The 20,644-nt window shown below is 63.9% G+C and overlaps 1 protein-coding gene across 1 annotated transcript in view; it reads left to right on the top strand.

Moving 5' to 3' along the window:
- TRIOBP (TRIO and F-actin binding protein) overlaps positions 1-11,975 on the top strand; it is a 48,135-nt gene extending 36,160 nt beyond the window's left edge. The window contains exons 18-27 of the mRNA XM_012735126.1: positions 154-288; positions 1,582-2,107; positions 2,589-2,699; positions 6,969-7,116; positions 8,633-8,735; positions 9,200-9,359; positions 9,438-9,506; positions 9,971-10,057; positions 10,523-10,686; positions 11,395-11,975. Coding sequence (XP_012590580.1) covers positions 154-288; positions 1,582-2,107; positions 2,589-2,699; positions 6,969-7,116; positions 8,633-8,735; positions 9,200-9,359; positions 9,438-9,506; positions 9,971-10,057; positions 10,523-10,684 — 1,501 coding nt within the window. The 3' untranslated portion in view covers positions 10,685-10,686; positions 11,395-11,975. The remainder of the gene's footprint in view (positions 1-153; positions 289-1,581; positions 2,108-2,588; positions 2,700-6,968; positions 7,117-8,632; positions 8,736-9,199; positions 9,360-9,437; positions 9,507-9,970; positions 10,058-10,522; positions 10,687-11,394) is intronic.
- Positions 11,976-20,644: the final 8,669 nt, after the last annotated feature.

Below are 20,644 nucleotides of genomic sequence, written 5' to 3'. Positions count from 1 at the left end.
AAGTCACTGAGGACACCAACTGGGGCTCGTCCAAGGCTCGTGGGGGGAGGTGTTGCCCCTGACCTCACCTCAGGCCAAAGCCTCAGACGCCCTTCTGGGGGAAGGTCTGCCCTCTGGGGTGTGAGGTGGGCTGGGAGCGGTGAGGTCCCTGGCAACCTCCCCGTGGGTGGCCTTGCAGACCAAGGATGCTGTCTACACCCTGTCGGCCATGACCTCGGGCATCCGGCGGAACTGGATCGAAGCTCTGTGGAAGACCGTGCGTCCGACCTCCGCCCCAGATGTCACTAAGTATGTGCCAGCTGGACCAGGACATCAGGGAGGCACTTGCCCTGCACCCCAAATGGGTTTCTGGGCACTAACCGAGGACCCCGTGTCTGTGGGCGTCATTTTCTCTATCGACAAAATGAGGAGAAGGCAGTGAACATTCCCGTCAGCCATTCAGAGCTTTGAGGGTTTGGGTTTCGTTCTGCTGCTCCCTAAGAGCTCCCGCGTCATGAAGGAGAGGCAGGGGTCTCGCTCTTTGGAGAAGATGCCCGGGAGCCACAGACCCTCACCAGGGGGCTGACGGGGTCACCTGTGTTAGGGAGCAGGCAGCTGAGGAGGTGGGGCTTGATGGTGGCCGGGACCCATGAAGGATCCTCCCTGTGTGCCCAAAGGGTCTGGGACTTGTGCTGATGGTGCGGCGCGTGGTGGGGGCCGAGTGAGCCCTGCTCGGGTCTCCGCCCTCACCGGTCACAATCTGCTCGTGTGAGAGGTTGTGCAGAGGCCCTGGGCTGACCCTTGACCTCCAAAGTTTGGGCTTCGGAGATTCCCGGTGTCCTCATTCGTGGACTCAGCCCATCGCCCTGAACCAGACGTCAGCTGGCTCAGCCCTGCAGGCGGGAGCGTGTATGGGGGCTGACTAAGTTGTGCACAGATTTCCAGCTCGTGGGGAGAGGGATCATGGCCCCGACTCCGGTTGGCTAGGCCAAATATGGTGACCAAGCACTGTCCCTGGCTGGCGGTTACTCCTCTCCGGAGCTGCCCTGATGTGTGCAACCCGCGCCTGGAGGACACAGCTTTGCCTCCGGGCCAGGGGCTGTGTGCGTCCTCTTGGAGTCCGGCCGGGAACCAGGCCAGGGCACGCTTAGCGAGTGCCACCTCTCGTTGGCTGGGCACGCGGCCAGGGAGCTGTGGGGGCACCGGCAAGCATAGCTTCGGGGCCAGCACCGCGGGAGAGGAGAATGGCCACAGCCGTGGTGTCTCCACGCTGCGTTCTCTGTGCCCAGAGTCACTGTTGCCCCTCGGGGGCCGCTTCCCTCCTCCACTGTGCTCCGCCTTGATGGCCTCTTTGAGACCTTCCTTGCTTTCCGCACTGGCTCCTAGTCCTCACGTCCCTCCTGAGAGAGCCATTGGTCCCCATGTTACAGAGGGGATAACTGAGCCTTAAAGGGGGTCAGATACCCCGGTCCCTGGCTGGCAGGAGGTGGAGCTGGGAAGGTTCCCAGGGACCGGGCTCTCCCTCGCCCAGGGTGCGCCCCAGCCCCGGCACAGTCGGTACTGTAACCCAGGCCCCGCCTGACGGCTCTGCTGGCACCCTAGGCTCTCGGACTGCAACAAGGAGAATACGCTTCACGGCTCCGGCACCCAGAAGGGCTCCCTGAAGGTGGGGGAGCAGCGGGCTGGTTCCGAGGTCATCAGCCGGGGCGCCCCGCGGAAGGCAGATGGACAGCGGCCTTCCCTGGACTACGTGGAGCTCTCTCCGATGGCGCAGAGCCCCTCCCGGCGGGCACGCGCCCCCGCCCGCACCCCGGACCGCCCGGCCAAGCAGGAGGAGCTGGAGCGGGACCTGGCCCAGCGCTCCGAGGAGCGCCGCAAGTGGTTTGAGGCCACGGACAGCAGGGCCCCAGAGACACCAGCTGGTGAGTCGCCCCGCCGGGGCCTGGGTGCCCCCCTGACCGAGGACCAGCAGAGCCGGCTCAGCGAGGAGATCGAAAAGAAATGGCAGGAGCTGGAGAAGCTGCCCCTGCGGGAGAGCAAGCGGGTACCCCTCTCTGCGCTGCTCAACCAGAGCCGGGGGGAGCGCCGGGGGACTGTGAGCGATGGCCGCGAGGCGCTGGAGAAGGAGGTGGGCATCGGGGGGCCTGTGGGTGCTCCCATCCCGGCCCCTCTCCCTCACACTCCCCATGGCCTTGATCTCGCATGCCGCCATGCCGGGGAGCCCACCCGTCACTGCCCAGCACCTCAGGCCCCTCGTCGCCTGGGTCTTCTTCCTGGGCCTTGTCTTTTGGCTGGTTTGCTCCCTCCCTCTGCGCTCAGCAGCCACAGGCAAGGGCAGAGGGAGGGCGGGGAGGAGCCACAGCCTCGTCAGGCCTCTCCTGGCCCCTTCCCTGGCCTGCTCGCATCACCCGCCCCTGCTCCCGCGCACGGTCCCTTCCTTCCCACCGGGCAGCAGCTGTTGGGCCATTGACCCAACGTCCAGGAGACAGCTGGACTGTCCCCTCACCGCGTCTCCGCACCAGGGCTGCTTTCCCTTCTCAAACCCAAAGCTCACGTCTCCAACAGCCCCCTTCCCAGATCCCCACTGACCGCGCCTCCTCCCCTCACAGGTCCAGACTCTTCGTGCCCAGCTGGAGGCCTGCCGTCTCCGAGGGGAGACCCTTCAGGAGGCACCCAGGTCCCAGGAGGACAGCCATGCCCCCCCAGGCTACATCTCCCGGGTGAGCTGAGGAGCCGTTTTTGGGGGGACATGGCAGGTTTCTGATGGGCGTATTTCAGAATAAAGCGAATACTCGGTGCCCTTCCGATGCAAGGAATTTGACAGGCATCGTCTTGTTTCGTCTCCTCAGCGGGGGGGTGATCACCCCACCCATTTTACAGACAAGGCCGCTGAGCCATGAGAGGTTATGGGACTTGCCGAGGTCAGCCGACCCGCAGACGCCAGAGTGGGATTGGACTGGGCTCCGCTGACGGCAGAGCCCGTGTGTGAGCCCCATGTGACACTGCACTTGCGCCCTTCCTCACACACCCTGGGGATGTGGGGAGCCCGCGGGGAGCGGGGCCCCATGGGGCAGGCCCCTGAAGTGGCTCCCTAAGCAGGAGCGTCTGCCCAGGACAGCACACTGCAGCCAGGCGGAGTTTTTCCGGGGGACACGTGGCCACTTTCGACTGTCCGTGACTAGGACATCTCGCTCCTGAGAGAGCCCGTAGGTGTGTCCGCGATGTGCAGAGCTGAGCTTGTTTGTAGCTGTTACTGCTAGGAAGGGTGTTTCCACAACTGGCAAATAAAACGTGTGTGCTGCTTTTCATCGTGAGTTCCTGTGGCACAGACTTTCCTGAGAGTTCTTCCGCTCCCCACAAACGCCGTGTCCACGGCTAAGTGGCAAACCCTGCCGCCGAGGTGGAGGCCGGCTGGCGCTGTGGCTGGTAACGAGAGGCCGGATGTCGACCCGCGGCAGCGGCACGGGCAGCTTCCTGCCTGCTTGGCTCGCAGCTCTTGCCCGGCTGTGAGAACACCTGCTCAGGGTGCTCCCGCGGGCTTGGTTCCACGCACACGCCGTGGTCCTGGGCGCTGCGCGTGAGGGTCCGGGCCGCGTTACGAGCCCTTCTTCTCACTGGTGTCCGTGTAGACGCTCAACAAAATGATGAGCGCACCCCGATGGTCCCCACGATCGCCGCCCTTAGCCTCTCCCGCCTGGCGGCGCCTCTGAGCCAGTCAGACAACCGCTGTGCCTGTCCCGCCTCACGGGAGCGCAGTGACATCACTGCAAGTGGCGGATCTCCGTGATGACTGGGTGATGCAATTATTGGCGTATACAATTCAAATTTTAACAATGACTGTGCCTGACAGCTGCCTGACAAAGTACCTGAAAATGACAGTCGCCCCTCCCAGTCACACCCCATTGCTTGAGACAAAAGAAGGCTAGGACCCCAGGCCCTGGGCTGAGAGGGCTTCTAGAATTTCCAGGGAGGGTGGCTGATATGTGGGGTGCTGAGCTGGGGCTGTTGTGGGCTGGGGCCTGGGCAGTGGCGGGAGCTGGAGGAGGCGCGGGGGCCTGTCACGGAGACGCCGGTCCAAGCCAGAGACCCGGTGAGGCCAGGGCCTGGCACTGCCATCAGGAAAGTGGTGGAGTGGGGGGGCTTGGGCGCGGACAGGCCGGCGCCAGGAGGACAGTGACCGGGGTGTCGGAGGCACGGTGTTTTGGGTGGGAAGACTCTCAGATGGGGCCGGCCTGAGGGACCCTGAGGGCAGTTGCTGCACTAGACAGGGCACCCTCTGGGCTTAGCCGACATTCCGATGAAGGGAGACTGGGCCCCGGGGAGTCGGGACTGAAGTGAGGCCCGCTCGGGCGTTGGCAAGAGGCAGCGTGAGTCACCACAGGGTCTGTGGGGGCCCGAGGGAGGAGTTGGTGGGACGGCGTGTGTGCAGGGCTGCAGCCCAGCACCGCAGCAGGGCAGCTGGCGCCGCCCCACGTACGCTGGCCCAGAGGCCTCGGACTACTCGGGCGCCCGGGGGTCGCCTCTGGCTGAGGGCACTGCCTGTGGTTGCCGCTCCGTGCTCACCTGTCGCCACCGCGTGCACTCGCTCTCCCTGGGGAGTCGTGAACACGGAGCTGGGAGAGCACAGCTCTGACTGCCAGCTCAGAATGGGAGGCTGAGGCCCAGAGGGCGTGTGGCTGGAGACTGACCTATCTGCAGGCCAGGGCGCCGCATCCTCCTGGGGTGGGAGGGGCCGGAGGAGACGGGCTTACCGGGTGCGGACAGGGCCCCATGGGGGCGCCAGGCCAGAGAGCGGAGCCAGCGGTGACTCTCAGCCTTGAAGGAGGAGGCATCTGCAGAGGTCACAGCCCGGTGGCCTGGCACAAGGACCCCAAGCCGGGCATGTGAGGCCCCGTGGGTGCCTGTGGGGTTTGCCACTGCAGGGCAGCAGTGCGGTGTCCGGAGCTTCCCCCACTGAGGCTCCAGTGCTTCCTCTGGTCAGTGGAGTCCCCTCCAGCCATTGCAGAAAGGGCCACAGGGTTCATCTGCGTGGGTCCATATTAGAGGGGACAGCTGGACATTGGGGCACCTGCCTAGGAGCCCCTTGCGGCTGGGCCCCACCTCCTGACCTCAGCTTCCAGTCCCAGGCCGCTGCTGGGTCTGGGCCTTTAAGAACAGTGCTGCAGGCAGGCATAGGGCCAGCCCTAAGGGGCTGCTTTGGGGGGGCCTCAGTGCACACTGCGGTGCAGCCAGCGTTAGTCCCAGGTCTGGGGACTCCAAGCTTTGTTCTGCTGTCCTCACTGGTGGACAAAAAGAGTGGCAAGACCCTGCAGCCCCATCAGGACACCTGGAAGCAAGAGGCTTGGCCCTTTCCCCTCCCTCAAACGGCGCTGTGGCCGCGGGAGAGATGGTGGTCAGGCCCCACCCACCGTGGCAGTGGGCGCCCGTGGCCTGGGGAGAAGCCCCCTGCCTGGTGCTTCCCTTCTCTCTGTAGTGGCACTAAATGTTTTTTAATCACGTAAGAAACTGTTGACACTGGAAGTGAAGACGAGCGCCCTGCTCGGCTGCTGCCCGGGCACTGGCTCACCACACGTGGCATCGTGTAGTTTGCTGTTGCTGCCGTCACTGCCGCGCGTGGCGTAAAGGTCACTAGCTGCCATCTCACCGTTCTGTGGGGGGGCGTCCAGCACGAGGCTCACCTCGCTTAAATCCGGCCCCCCGAGGCCGCCTTCCTTTTCGGAGGCTCCTGCCCTCTCCCCGCGGCCTCCCTGGCCGCCTCCTCCCTCTGCGAAGCCTCCCCGGAGCGTCGGCTCCTCACACGCGTCGCTGTCCGCCTGCCGCCTCCCTCTCGGCCTGCTCTCCGCCCACCTGTCCTGCAGCTCCGCGCTGTGGTGACCCCGGAGGTAGTCTGGAAGGATGCCCGGCTCCCTCGGCCACGAGGGGCCCACCCCAGCTTCTGAGGGGTAGCAGGTTTGGGGGTGTCTGGGTCTGCACGCTGCCCGGGCATCACCTGTGCACCCCGACCCGCCTCGCGCCTTCACTTCCGACCTTGTGATTTGCTCGAGTAACTTTTGAAAATGTCATCATCTTTCTTATGTCATTAAAAACCGTTAACATCGTTACAAAGGGAGGGGCATGAGCCAGAGAGAGGCCGGTGGGGGGCTGACCCGCACTAGGACACCTTCCACCGGGCAGCGCTGTCTTTCCACAGCTGCCTGGGGGCCTCTGCAAGGCTGGGTGCCATCATTTTGGGGTTCCATCTACACATTGGATTGTTTCCAGCGCTCCTGGCCCAGCCTGACCATCGGGTAGACCCTGGCCGAGTCTGTGCGCGCGCGTCACTCCATGGGCTCCTTCTGGGGCCGGCCCCTTGGGTCACTAAAAATGCTCTGCTGGCACCAGGATGCCGGCCGCGCGCCCTGTCGCAGCTGACTCAGTCCCTTAAACCCCGCGTCCTGTCGACAGGACGCTGCCCGTGGTGATGTCACCAGCTCCCGCTCAGTCGGCACCTCCCGCCCCCAGGCCGGGCTGCGGGACCTGCCTGGGTCAGGTTCTCCCATCTCGGAGAACGTTCCGTCTGCCGAGAACGGGGCCTGCGAGGCAGGGAGAGGCTGTGGGACAGAGCGGAGGACGCTTTCGCTGAGTGAAAGGCCAGGCAGGGAGAGTTGTAGAACATTCCAGGCAGTGGTGCCAGCTGGGCGGGGCCGGGTGCAGGTGCTGTGAGTGGTTTTTGTAACTGGGGGGTGCCTTGGTGAAGAGGGGCTGAGGGATTGGCCACTCGACCCGACAGGGGTGCTGGACTTCTGCCCTGTGGGTGGGGAGCCTACGCGGGCTTCAAGGGGAGAGTGGGTGCACAAGGAAATGGGGAGGGAGTGGGTGACGCCCCCGATTGGGGCCAGGGCCGAGGCGGAGGCATGCGTGGGCCCAGCGCCAGCTGCCCCCGTGGCTTCGCGTCTCGGGCTGGAGAGGGCAGCGGGGCAGCTCGGTGACCTCCCGGTGCCCACTTGCAGGAGGCGTGCAAGCGCAGCCTGGCAGAGATGGAGTTCTGGCACCAGCAGGTGGTGGAGGTGCTGCAGCGGCACTACAAGCAGGAGCTGCAGCGGCTGCAACAGGAGAAGGAGAGTCTCCTGGCCGAGGAGGCGGCGGCCACAGCTTCAGGTGAGGCCCCAGGGGGCAACTCAGGAGCTGGCGTGAGGCCCACCTCGCTGCAGAGGGGAGGCCTTTGTCTGTCTTTTGGTTTTGGGAGACTGATTGATTTATGCTCACAAGGACTGGGGTGCAGGCCAGAGGTACGGAGGAGGGGGGCGGTGAGAGGATTCCCCAGAGACAGAGCGGGGGCAGAACAGGTGGACTGACTGAAGGCCACTGCTGAGCGGGCAGTGGGGAGAGAGGAGAGACCTGCTGCACCCTGTGGTCACTCCCTGGCCGGGGATCGGACTCGTGTTGCAGTGGCTGCGATAGCATCATAGTGCTGCAACTAAACCCTTGCGCCTCCGGGGAGGCCCTGGGGAGGCCTTTGAGTAAGAGGCAAGCCTTTCGTGCCACGCCTGGTGAGGTAAGGTAAGGGCTCAGGAGGGGTTGGGAGCCCCGGAACCAGAGGAAAAGGAGAAAAGGAGTTCTCCGGAAAAGGAGAAACCCTTGGCTGGTCACTCCTCTCCCGAAGGGCCTGCAGCCCCTGGGAGGCCCACCTCAGGCCACACGCGTGCACTGAGCCACATGCTGGGGGCAGACTGTTCAGTCCAGACTGTTCTCGCAGAAGTGCATCTCTTAGGGTGCCCTGGCCAGACCCTGGGGAACACTGGGTGGGAACCCATGACCCACGGTGCACCCTCAGGCCTGGGAGTGACCCCCTCGCAGATGAGCAGCCAGGTCTCAGAGAGGTTAGTGACTTGTCCTCGATGGCACAGCTCGTAGTGACGTGGGCTGGAGCCTAGCGCGTTCTGCTGCGAAGCCCTGCTCCGACCGCCCCTCTGCTCTCCCGGCCAGGAGCAGTGCCTGAGACACTGGACGGCTGCCCCACCGCACCCATCCACTGCACACCTGCGGTGTGCCTCCGTGACTTGGGCGCTTGCAGGGTAGTAAACGTGACACGAGAGGGCACCAGAGCGGACCTGGTGCTCACGCACTCGTCTGTGACCCCCCTCCCTGGGCCAGTGTGGGGAGCATTTTGGCAGGAGGACCCAGCACGCACGGTGGAAGTATCCGCTTGCCGCCCACTCAGCGGCTCCTGCCTTCTAGCACTGGGGTTTCTGCAGTGAAATTTCTCAAAGTCTTGCGGACGCGGAGCGGTCATGACCACAGTGGCCTCGTGTCCGTCAGGTCGGGGCTACCCCCGGAAGGCTTGCGAAAACTTTGAGTGTGCAGAGCTTTCCGAGTTTGGGACTAAGGGCCTGCCTCTGGCCGAGGGTTTCTGCCTCCTCACAGCCACCCGGCGTCGGGCGCACGTCTGGGTAAACCACAAGAACCCCGTCTGGGCATCCGAGTGGTGTGGGCATCGTCTGTGTCCCCTGTACTTTGTTGTCGTTCTCCCCCTTTCTCCGACAAGAGCCCGGAGCGGTGACTAGGCAGGCTCCAGGGGACAAGCAGCTTGCCAGGGCTCGCTCTGCTCCCGCGCGGAGTCTCGAGGGAGGGGCTGGGGCCACTGAGCCCTCCGCTGTCTTCCCTCCGCTTCCAGCCATTGAAGCCATGAAGAAGGCCCACCAGGAGGAGCTGAACCGGGAGCTGAGCAAGACGCGGAGTCTGCAGCAGGGTCCGGATGGCCTCCGGAAGCAGCATCAGTAAGACGACGGCGGGCCGCGGGGTCTGGCCGGGCCCCTCTGAGGCCCCGCTGCCAGCCAGGGCGTCACGTGAGAGGCCGCCTGGCAGAAGGCAGTCCTTTTGCCCCTCGCTGACGCGCCCCTTCCTGTCCCGGGCGCAGGGACAAGGCGGCAGGGCCACAGCCACACCTGCACCAGGGCAGCCCAGAGCGCTTCAGGCCGTGAGCCTGGCGGGCAGCTGCCTCCTCCCTCTTCCTGGCTCTGGGACCCCTTAGAGCTGGGCTGCAGGGCCCGCCTCGGCCAGCAGGTGTCCCTCGGCTCCGGCTGGCGGTGCAATGGAGGCTCTAGGGTGGGCCTCCCCAGCTCTCACAGGGCAGGTGCCAGCCGCCCAGGGCCGTCCTGCTTCTCAGCCCGGAGCAAGGCGGCAACCCCAAGCAGGAGGCTGGACGTCCAGTCTGCCTGGAACCTGCCCCGCGCTCCGGCAGGTCGGACATGGAGGCGCTGAAGCGGGAGCTGCAGGCGCTGTCGGAGCAGTACTCCAAGAAGTGCCTGGAGATCGGGGCCCTGACCCAGCAGGCGGAGGAGCGCCAGCACTTGCTGTCGTCCTGCCAGCAGGAGGGCCAGGAGCTGCTGCGGCACAACCAGGTGGGCCTGCCGCGCGGCGCGGCGGGTGCGGGCCGCCCGGCGTCGCCCAGCGTCCCCCTCTGACGCTCCGCTCCGCAGGAGCTGCACGCCCGCCTGTCCGAGGAGATTGACCGGCGCGGCACCGAGCAGAGCTCCTGTGCGCTGGAGGTGAGGCCCCGCCAGGCGGCCAGGTGTGCCCGGCCTCCCCTCCTCCCTGCTGTGGGGCCGTAGGGGTCACCCCAGTGAGCCCCAGGAGCGCATCTGTAAAGCGGGGCTCACGCCTCCTCGCTGGGTGAGGTTGGAGAGAAAACAGTGGCATGACCCCGCAACCACTTATAGTGACCCCACCCTGCGCCAGGGACGTCTGTGTCCTTGCGTCTCCCCACAGTCCTGCCAGGCAGATGCTGTTTTTTTTTAGATTTATTTATTTATTTCTGCATACTAGGGTACAGGCCAGAGGTGTGGGGGGTGAGAGGAGTCCCCAGGGACAGAGTGGGGAGCAGAACAGGAGGATTGACTGAAAATCACTGCAAGGGGAGCAGCGGGGAGACGGGCTGGAACCCGTGCTGCAGTGGCCCTGTCGGCCAGCCCGGCCTCTAGCCCTGGGTCAGCTGACTGACCCCTGACCCCAGGTGCGGCTGCGAGTGAAAGAGAAGGAGCTTCAGTACCTGAAGAGGGAGGTGCAGTGCCTGCGGGATGAGCTCCAGAGGACGCAGAAGGTGGGTCCTGGCGGGGTCGGGCCCCATCCTGCGGGCTCCTGCCTCTCCCGTGGCGTCGTGATGCCCTTTCACAGACGGAGAAATTGAGGCCAAGAAAGGGTGCGTGACGGCAAGGCCGCACCTGCCCGGTCTCGTCGGCAAATGTTTACTGAGCACAGCCCGCCGGGCGCCGTGCTGGGTGCCGGGGACACGGCAGCCGACCGAGACCCCTGCCCAGGGCGCAGGTTCCCTGAGGAGTTACTCGCACCCACCGGGGTGCGGTGTCCCCAAGCCTTTGGCTTGTCTGTGTCGGTGTGTGTGAGCCAGACTCGCGGAGGCCCAGCGGGCCGGCCTGGCTCTCACGCCCCTCCCTCCCGTGCGCCAGCGCTGAGTCTCGCAGATAGAAGGGCGCCGGAACCCGGCCCTGGGTGGTGCCGGGAGGGGACGCGTGGACTGCACACCCTCACAGCCGGCCCCGTCCCTCAGGACCAGCGCTTGGCCTCAGGAAAGTACCAGGATGTGTACGTGGAGCTGAACCACATCAAGACGCGCTCGGAGCGGGAGATCGAGCAGCTGAAGGAGCACCTGCGCCTCGCCTTGGCCGCGCTGCAGGAGAAGGAGACCACGTGCAACAGCCTGACCGAGTAGAGGTGGGCGCCCCGCGGGCAGCTGGCCGGGGCCAGGGGCAGTGGCATGACCAGCGCAGGGCGGGGTCAGGCGCGGCCGGAGGGGCCTTGTGCACTTGCTGTGCCCCTTCAGAGGTGGGGAGTCAGTTCAGCATCCGATGCAGGGGGCCCCCTTTTCTGTGGGTTCAGCGGCCAGGTCCAACCGTGGACCCCAGCGAGACTCCATTCGCACCACTGTGCGACCATGGTGATGGTGCCTTTCTGGCTGGTCTCGCTGACCTCTCACTGCTGCCTCATGAGTCACTCGCGCAGGCGTGCGCGTGCTCTCCTTGAGGACCGGCTGCAACGGCACGTCCGCTCACGGGGACATCTCCTAATACTGCCCCCCACCGCGTCGCTCCGTGCCCCCGGCCGGCAGAGCCTCTGGCTATGCGCCCGGGCCGGGAGCCAATGTGTGCCCCCCCCCCCTGCCTGTGGACCAGGCAGCCGGCCTGGTCACGCTGAGGCCCGCAGCGCTTCCGCCAGCTTCGGCCCGGACCCCCGCCGTGTTTCCCCGGCAGTCCCCCTGCGACAGGAGTCCCCCGTGGGCTCCCTAGGGAGTGGCCAGCCGGTGAGGGAGAAGCCTGGAGCAGATCTCCCCGCCTTGGTCTGAGCAGCGGCGTGGCGGCCTCCGCCGGCGGGGTGGGGCCTAGCCGGGGTCCCAGCCGCAGCTCCCCTACTCTCACCTTCCAGGTCTTCGAGGTCCAGACCTCAGGCCCACGGGGACCAGTTGCCCTCCTTCCCCGCCGGACGGAAGTCAGAAGCCAAGCTTTCTCCACACCACCACACACGGCGCACACACAGACACACACACACTGCGGACCCGAGCGCCGCGCTGGGTCTCACTGTGCACCTTCAGGATCTTATATGTGAAGAGATTTTTATATAGATTTTCCCCTTTTTTCCCCCAAACACTTTATACTTCTTAGAGAGCATTCCTGGTGGCCATGAGCCTCCCACCCCAGCTCCCAGCGCCGGGCGCTTGCGTGGGCCCGGGAGCAGGTGGGCGGCCCTGGCCAGGCTGGCTCTGGTGGAGCGGCAGGGACCCAGCCCCCCTTTCCACCCTACCTCTACTAACTGCTTCCTGCCTGGGGGCGAGCGGCCCGCGCCCCGGCACTCCGGAGAGGACTGGCTGGCTGGTCAGAGGGGCCGGCCGCGTCCCAGGCCCTCTGCCCTCGCCCCTGATAGGGCGGGCGGGGCCCGGGAACTGCCCCGTGAAGGTGTTTCTCTCCAGCTCCGAGAAACTTCTTAACTTAATAAAATGTTTCCTCAGCGCTGGTGTCCTGGGTGAGGGGCAGGGCGGGCGTGGAGATCGGAGCTTCCCGAAGTGGCTTCACAGCCCACACCCCAGCACGCCGGCCCCCCAGGGGGTGCAGCACACGGCGAGTTGAGCCCCGGCGGCTGCTCGCGGGTCTGCCCATCTGCCAGAGCAGCAGCGCCACGCAGGGCTGGACGTCGGGACGCGTCCCCCCCAGTCAGGACCACTTAATGCAGCGTCTGCCAGACCTCAAGTCTGGGGGCTCCTGGAGGGGGCCGGGCCCTGGCCTTGGAAAGAGGACCGCAGCAAAGCCACCCTGGACCCTGGACCCTGGACCAGCCACATCCCCTCGGAGCCTTAATCTGCTTCTCTGTCCGTGGCGCCTTTCAGCCCTGTTTGCCTGTGAGGGCTGTGCCCAGAGGTCACCGTGGCCCTGGGTGCTGGGTCAGGGCAGTGGGTGTGGCCTCGCCTGCTCCGGCCCACTGAGCTGATGGAGGCCGGGAGAAGACAACTTGAGCCAGCCTCGCCCCTGCTGCCCAGCTACCCCCTCGTCCTGGGCTCCTCAGACAATTACGGGTAGAGAGGTTTAGACAAGCAGGGTCACAGGAACGGGCCCCATCAGGTTAGTCTGGTTCTGGGAGGGCGCAAGGAGGTGGCTTTGAAGTTGGGCTTTTCCAGGTGGAAAAGTCAAGGGCATTCTGAGGGAGGAGGGCGAGCAGACGCCCCTGAATACCTGTGCTGTGTTCAGGGGAGCAGCGTGTTGGGGTGCTGGGGAGGGCATGCCATCTGTCTGGTTTAGAAATGGGCAAGGGGTGCAGTGCCAGCCAGTCAGCCTAAGGGGAGCCTGACAGAGGGCGGCAGGGGTCAGCCAGGAGGTCCTCGTTCCTTAAGAGACAGGGAGAGCGGTCCCCTGGCCCCTGCACAGTGGAGGGTGAATCTCATGCAGAGCAGAAGCGGGGAGCCCCGCAGAGCCAGCACACCACCTGCCCGGCCTCAGGACTCACTGTCCCCCAAGTAAGGAGCGGCCCCAGCCTCGGGGGGGGGGGGCTGGGCCTGGCAACGCCCTGCTCCACGTCGAGTACACAGAATGCCCAGCACAGCAGCATCGGCCTGGTCACAGTCCAGATTGAAGATGCAGGTGCCCGTGGCGGGAGAGGGGGTAAGTGTGACCAGAAGACGCCTAGAGAGGAGTTGCTGCACGGCTGAGCACGCCGCGTCCCCCGGAGGCCACAGCCCGAGGAGCCCTGTGCTCCATGGGCTCGAGCAGGCAAAGCCCTCACAAGGCGGTGGGCCCCTCTGGGCCAGGGGCTCATTACCAGGCACAAGAAAACTTTCCGGTGCCAGCAACAGCCCATGGCTTCGTCCAGGTTGTCGCCACAGAGCTGCACACCTGTGGAAGTAGGACGTGTGCTTGTGACTATGAATCACATCCGAGAAAAAAACACAAGCCAGGGTTCCAACAGGTGCACAGGTGAGCCATCGAGGAAACCCCACAGCCGCGCCCAGGGAATCCGGCCAGGACTCAGGCCGCTCGGTTTAGTCTCGCCTTAGCAGCCACGCTTGCGAGCCTCGCCGAGCCCATCTCAGTGACTTGGGACAATAATGCCGGCCACAGAGGGCTGCTTAGGTATTAAATAGCCAACTGCCCCAACAACCTGTTGCTGTACAGCCAACTCGCAAAGGTAAAGGTGCAGAAAGTAGCTTTTTACTGTCACTGCTGTGTTCACGGGCTTCCCTGGACAGTGCCTGAGGCCAGTGGTGCCCAGGCCGGGTGAATCCAGGCCTAGCTGGCTTGGGTGTCCAGCACCGTGTCTGTGCTCAGGCCGTGACAGTCGGACTCTGCCCTCTTGCCTCCAGCCACGCCCAGTGGGTAGCTTGGGCCTCCTCACAATGTGGGCTGTACCCCGACTTCCTTGGTGGTCAGCTCCCCCCAGCCTCAAGAGACCCAGCAGAGTCCACAAGCCTCCAGTGACCGGTCTGGAAGAGCTGTGGCACCTTGTCCCTCCCATGAGACAACAGGAGGTCGCCGAGTCCAGGCACAAACTCCAGGCGGCAGCCACTGCCCCCCACCTCCACCCTCCTGTCTCCAGCCCCGCCGCGCTCACCTGTGCTGTCCACGACCTCCCCGGGGCCTTGTCGCAGCGTGAGCTTCCCTCCAGCCCAGGCCTCCGACCTGCAGGCCTGGGCAGCCTCCCTGCCAAGACCCTCCCTGCGCCCCCCGCCCCTCTTGCGTGCGCCAGCGCACCAGCCAGCCTGGGACTAGGCGCTGGGGGTGCCGCGGGAGCCCAGCAGCCTGTCCTGATGCCGCAGCCTGCGAGGGAGGGGAGCGGGAACCGGGCAGCTGATCACGAGAACCCGCAGCAGCAGGAGGAGGCGGCAGTGCCCGCTGCCCGGATGGTGGAAAAAAACCGATTCCCTTGTTTACACAATGGCCACAACAGAGCACATGCGACTTCAGGGCGTGTTTGCTGACTGGCTGCGAGGGACTATTAGCTGGGTGGCACCCTCCACGCGGCGCCACGCGGCCTCAGCCCCACCCCACGCCAAAGGCCAGGTTCCCATAAACCGGTCGGGTGGCCTGGCGGCAGCCTGGAACACCTGATGATCATGTCCAGCACCTGTGAGGCCGGGCTGAGTCGATGCTGGCATCCCGCGTCCATCTGGACTTTACGAGGGCCTGGTGTGCAGGAAGGGAGTGTCCACTCTGAGGGAGCTTCTGTCGCAACAAACGAGAACCCACACCCCTTTGATGTCCCCCCTGCGGTCCCGGCTTACAGAGGAGGAAACAGGCTCAGCCAGAGAGGGGCAGTGACTCACCAGGGGCGGTCACCGGCACCTCGTGTCACACCTGCGCTCCAGCCCCTCCCTAGGCTCCCAGCCTGACCCTCCAGCTTGTACCCCTGGACCCGTGGGTCCCCTCTCCAGCCACCTGCAGCCTCTCAGAGCCATGGCTCGGAGGCCAGCGGCCACTTTGTGTCTCCCTCCCCTCACTGCTGCATCCCCGGGGGGCAGCTGGACCTGACCACCCCCTTCTGACCCCAGCCGAGGCCCCAGGTCAAGCCCCCCGCCTTAGAAGTAGGGAGCTGGCTGCACTGGCCATGTATGTCTGAAAGGAGCCTTGTGGTGGACGTGCCTTGCCAGAAGTTGCTTCTGCTGCATGGTGGAGGCGCCGAGGGGTGCTGGCAAGAGATAATTCCGCGGGACCCAGTGGGCCCAGCCCTCCGGCTTCCAGCAGATTCTCTCAGGGAGACAGGCTGGCAGGTGTCAGCCCCATGCCCAGGGATCCCCCCGGTAGGCCCAGCCCCAACCCCATGCACTGGCGCTCGTTCATTCTCGGGCTATCACTCAGCACGTCTGTCCACTCAACAGTCCAAAGGTCTGTCCACTGTCCACTGGGTAGAAGAGGTGAGTAAAAAACTTCACCTCCCTACTCCGAGCAGCTGTAGAAAGCAGGGAAGGAGCTGTCGGTCCACAGGAAGTTTTTGTGAAATAAAGCAAGACGCAAAACGGGGAGGGAGGGGTGCGCACCTGCGCACACGCACACCAGCACCAGTAGTGAGGGAGGCGCTGTGGGGGCTCTGCGCAGCCTCCAGGAGTGGCTGAAAGGCTGGGGGGTTGGGGGGCTCTTCAAGGATACAAGCTTTCATCCATTCAGGAAGGCCCCCCACATAGCTTCTAAGCGGAAGTCTACAAAGTAATGAAAGCGCCCCACGGGAGCACCGTTTGGGGCCGACAGCTGGAGCTGGGCTTGGGGCTGACTCCACTCCCGCGTCCTCCTCACCCGGAAAGGGATGAGTAAGTGGGGCTTGGAGCGGGCCCTGCCCACCGCCGGCCAGTTGTTAGCATCACTGCTAATGCCCTGGTCAGGCGGGTTCCAGCCCCAGGGTGACAGGTGTGGGGGGCACGCCCCCTGGTCGCTGGAGGGCCCCCCTGGGGGGCTGCCCACACCACTGACCCCAGAGGAGGCTGCAAGCTGCAGGCAGAGCGCCGCCCGCTGAGTCTCCAAAGATAAGTAGGCGTGAGGAGGAGGCTGGGGAGGAAGGGCGCCCCAGCCCGGGGAGCCGGCTGGACACCCCCGGACACGCCTCGTAAACAGTGGTGGGCGCAAAAAGCCACGGCCCTCCGCACACGCGTGCTCATGTTCAGCGGCCGGCAGGCCAGGCCCGGGCGGGTCGGCCACTGTGGGCAGTGCTGTGTTACCCCAGCGGGGCACTCGGCCTCTCGGTGCCTCCTTCCCCTCACCTCTGACCAAACCTGGCCATAGCAGTGCTGACCTCACCGGATGTGGGGAGGGCAGCACGCGGCCTTCCCTGCACAGCACTGAGAACACTGTTCCAGGGACCACGCTAGTGTGCACATCAATAAGCAGTGAGGCCCTGAGTGGTGGTGGTGTTCATCCGCGTTTCCTGGCGTTCCTTAACGCTTTGTTGAATGCTACCCAGTGTGCCTGCCTCATGGACGCGTGTATATTCACCAGCAAGCACACAGAGGCTATCTGTGAATACACGCATGCAGGGAGATGAGCAGGAGGCCTAGCTCTTGGGAGGGTGACTGAACAAACGGCTGGGGCATGAAAAAGGGCTGTCCTGGGGCTGTCTGTTTCATCGGTCTGCCCTTTGGGCTGTGAGTAGCGTGCAGTTGAGTGCACTGTCTGATTTGTCTTTGTTCTCAGCATCAAAGAGTGGTCATCAGGGAGTGAGTCAGGATGTGTTTGTCGGCAACAATAGCTTTGGCAGGAACTTAAATCAAAACAACTTTACCTTCCCCAGAAATGTCTGAAAGGAGGGACCCCACCCAGGCTACACTGTGGTGTCTGGGAACCTGACTGCTTCTATCTAGGGACCTAGACTCCATTGCGCACAACCTCCATTCCCAGCTACACCTCATGGCCCAAGGCGGCTGCTCCAATGCCAGTCATCACATCTGCATCCCAGGCAGCAGGAAGGAGAAACGAAGAAGGGGCAAAGGATCTGTGTCAGCTTCTCTTAAGGAAACTGGCACAGTTATATTCCTTTGGCCAGTGTTTGGCCGCACGATCACCTCGAGGTACAAAAGAGGCTGGGCCAGGTGCGCTGGGCCTGAGCCGAACGCCAGAGGCTACCTCACCATGCCCCATGCTCCACCATTACCGACATTTGCTAACTCGGCTGCCTAAGGTTTGGGCACCACCTCTGGAATTCTCCGTCAGGCTAGGGACATAGAAATTATACTCGAAGACAGGACTCTTGTACATCAGCTGTGCCCCGAATCAGAGGGGCGGGGGTCACTTCTGCTGACCAGAGCTCAGAAGAGTGAGGCAGGGCCACGTGATGGTTCAGAGCCCGCACAGGTGTGGACGCTGAGTCCAACACCCTTCACCTGGGTGACCTTAACTTCTGAGAGTCGCAGCTTCCTCATCTGTAAACAAAGGGAATAACCGTCCCGCCTCAAAAAATCAGGAGGCTGACTGAGGTCACAGACGGATGGGTGCTTAGCACTGTGCAAACGCAGAGGGGCCCTCAGGACGCTCCTGGGGGGAGGGCGGCGATCCGATCCCACGGAGGTCGAAAGGAACTGGGGTCAGCCACAGGAGCTGGCCTTCGCCCAGCATAGCCGGAGCCCCCCTTCTCCCCCTTCTCCGCCACTTTTTAAACATCTCTTTAAATTCAACAAATCCTCATTCACCCTGCAGGTGAGTATGCTAATTTTTGAAAGTGCGAACAAGCAGATGAGCTAAAAGAAAACAAATCACTATTTACCACCCGGAGCCAAGCTTCAGTCAGTGTTGACTCTCCTGTCAGACTACATGTACACAAACCTTTGCAGACTCAGGGATTTCTTTTCGGGTGAAGCGTACATCCTTCTCAGGGGTGGCAGCACCCAAAGGCCACTGGAGAAATCACAAAATCCAAAGAAAAGACCCTGTTGACATAGAGCTTTTCCTCCTGCAGACACATCAGGTCTCTGCACACAGTGTAGCCCTCCTCACTCGGGGAGCTTCTTTTTTTTAAAGATTTATTTATTTACGCATACAGAGCTGGGGTACAGGCCAAAGGCTCAGGGCGGCGAGAGGCGTCACCAGAGACAGAGTGGGGAGCAGAACAGGCAGATCGAGGAAGCACACTGCTGAGGGGAGCAGCGGGCGGTCAGGAGAGGTCTGCCACACCATGTGGATCACCTCTGGGGCAGGCGGGGATCGAACTCATGCAGAAGTGGCTTTAGCTTCTCAGTGCTGCGCTTTAATCCGCTGCGCCACCCGGGCCCACTCAGGAGCTTCTTAAGGGGGAGATTCATTCCCGAGTCGTGCTCTGCTTCACATAGAAGTTTTCACCCTTATTTTTCTAGGGTTAAAAGTAAAGCTGACGGGCCCGCCCTGGCGGCGCAGTGGGTTAGAGCGCAGCACTGAGCGCTGTCTGCAGCCACTGCAGCACCAGTCAATTCCCAGCCAGCTGGGGAGCGACCCACAGGACGCAGCAGACCTCTCCTGTCTCCCCGCTGCTCCCTCAGCTGTGTTTTCAGGGGATCTGCCTGTTCCACTCCCCACGCTGTCTCTGGGGAACTCTCTCAGCCCCCACGCCTCTGGCCTGTACCCCAGTTCTTGTATGCATAAATAAATCCTTTTTTAAAAAGTGATACTGATGCAAGCATCCTCACACAGACATACTGGGGTGCATGTCTGGCTGTTTCCTTAGCTACTTTCCCGACACGGGCCCTTCCCATGGCTTAAAAGTTTTGATCTTTTGAGAGAAAAAATACAACATTCAGAACGAAGCGATTCCTACCTGTGGAACAATGAGCGACGCCGTATGGAGCTGCCAGTCAAGGGTCTGGATCAGCAGGAGAAAACCCACCCTGCCCACGCGGGGCTGGCAGGCCCCAGCCCAGACGCCACCACGCTTACGTGTCCCGTTGCCTTGCTGTGGGTAAACACGTCTTCCGCCAGGCGTCTGAGACAGCTACAAGACACACGGCTGACACCCCGGCCGCTGCGGCGGGCGCCTGCGGGGCGGCGGGTGAGCCAGGCGGTCTGCGCCCTGACCTAAGGGAACCCCCACCCGCGACATGCCAGGCGGCCCCGCCATGTGTTACACAGCAGACGCGGCTCTCGCGTCCACAGACGCATATCCGGTGAGGCCACTGCGATCCCCCACTTGTAGGGAGGAAACTGAGGCCCAGAAGGGCCAAGGACTTCTGGGGGGCGAGGACTCCCCAGGACCTGAGCTGGCAGGAGAGATCACATGGGCCCGCAAGGGGGGGCACAGCACCCAGGGTCACAGCGGCTGTGGGAGCCCTTCCCTCTACCTGCACGGCCTCCTCAGGTGTGCTGGACACCTCCCATGCCCCGGGGAGGCCCCGGGTGCAGGGAGGCACATCCCTCAGGCTGCTGCCCGCCCTCCGCTGCTGGCCTCTGCGGCCGGCACCTGAGGTCTTGCCCGGGTGCCGGCGCGGGCGAGGGGCACACACACCCCCGGGGATGGCCTGCTGGGCCCAGGGAGCGCGCAGTGCGCATGGGTAAGTGGGGGCACCTGTACCGACAGGCCCGCGAGAAAAGGGCGGACACGGAGACAGTGACCGCACGAGGCTAAGAGCGGAAGCTGGTCTGAGCTGGTTCAGCACTAAAGGCCTGCCAACATCTACGGGGACCCCGAAACCCCGTCTTGCTCTGGCAGCGCCTGCAGTGGAGCCACCCGGCCTGGGTGTTTGCCCAACACTGCGCCGTCCCGGCAGCAGTGGCCGAGCCTCAGCCCACCCTCGGGCAGCGCCCTGCTCTCGGCCTGGCCAGCACCGAAGCGTGCCCTGACGGCTGCAGGGAGGGAGGCCAGCGAGGGGACCGGCGGCCTGGGCTTGGCCCTTCCGGCAGCAGCCAGGCCAGTGTGGAGGCCTCTTGCCACCCAGCGCTCGCCTCGCTCCTCGCCCTCGAGCCTGCTGCCGTCAGGGCTGGGCCATAGTGCAGCCTATGCCCTGTTCTGTAGAAGCTGGACTTCGCCCCTACCTACCTACTGTCCATCTGAGGTGTGGCTCTAATGTTTTATATATTTTTAAAAGATTTATTTATGCATACAAGAACTGGGGTGCAGGCCAGAGGTGTGGGGGCTGAGAGGATTCACCAGAGACAGAGTGGGGAGCAGAACAGATGAATCGACTGATACACTGCTGAGGGGCGCAGCGGGGAGACAGGGGAGACAAAGCTGCCTGGAAATCTCGACATGGCAGGGGTGGAGGGCAGGGGTTGGGGTCCCTCAGAGAGGAGTGACCCCCTGAGTTCTTTGTGTCTTGCTGTTGCTCCTAAGATTCCCCAGGTACCCCACTCGCCTCGGCCCCCTTATCAGGAGCGAGCTCCTGCTCACGGAGGGGCCCCAAGGTCAGGCTCTGCTGGCCCTCTGACAGCGGGACCCACGTCTCCAGGTCAGGAAACAGCTGGTGCTGGCATCTGGCAGAGTCAGCCTCGGCCGGCCGAGCCTCCGCAGAGGGCCCTGAGCCCAGAGACCCCCCTCTCCGGGGACTTCTGTGACCTCGCAGAGGCTGTCCATTCACAGGCTTGCCCAGAGTGTTAGGGAAGGTGGACGACCAGCCAAGCAAAGAGGGGGCCCCAGAGCAGGGTCGCGGCGGGGCCGGGACCAGGACCAGGACCCAGGCTACTTGTCGTGAGCCAGGTGTGAGAGCTGAGCTGGGGGACCCAGCCAGGGAGGGGTGGGCTGGGAGGGG

This window comes from Condylura cristata, unplaced genomic scaffold (genome assembly GCF_000260355.1).
Source record: "Condylura cristata isolate star-nosed mole 26May11 unplaced genomic scaffold, ConCri1.0 scaffold00004, whole genome shotgun sequence".
NCBI lineage: Eukaryota > Metazoa > Chordata > Mammalia > Eulipotyphla > Talpidae > Condylura > Condylura cristata.
The sequence above is the reverse complement of the archived record's forward strand: the minus strand, read 5'-3'. Positions and strand labels throughout refer to the sequence as shown.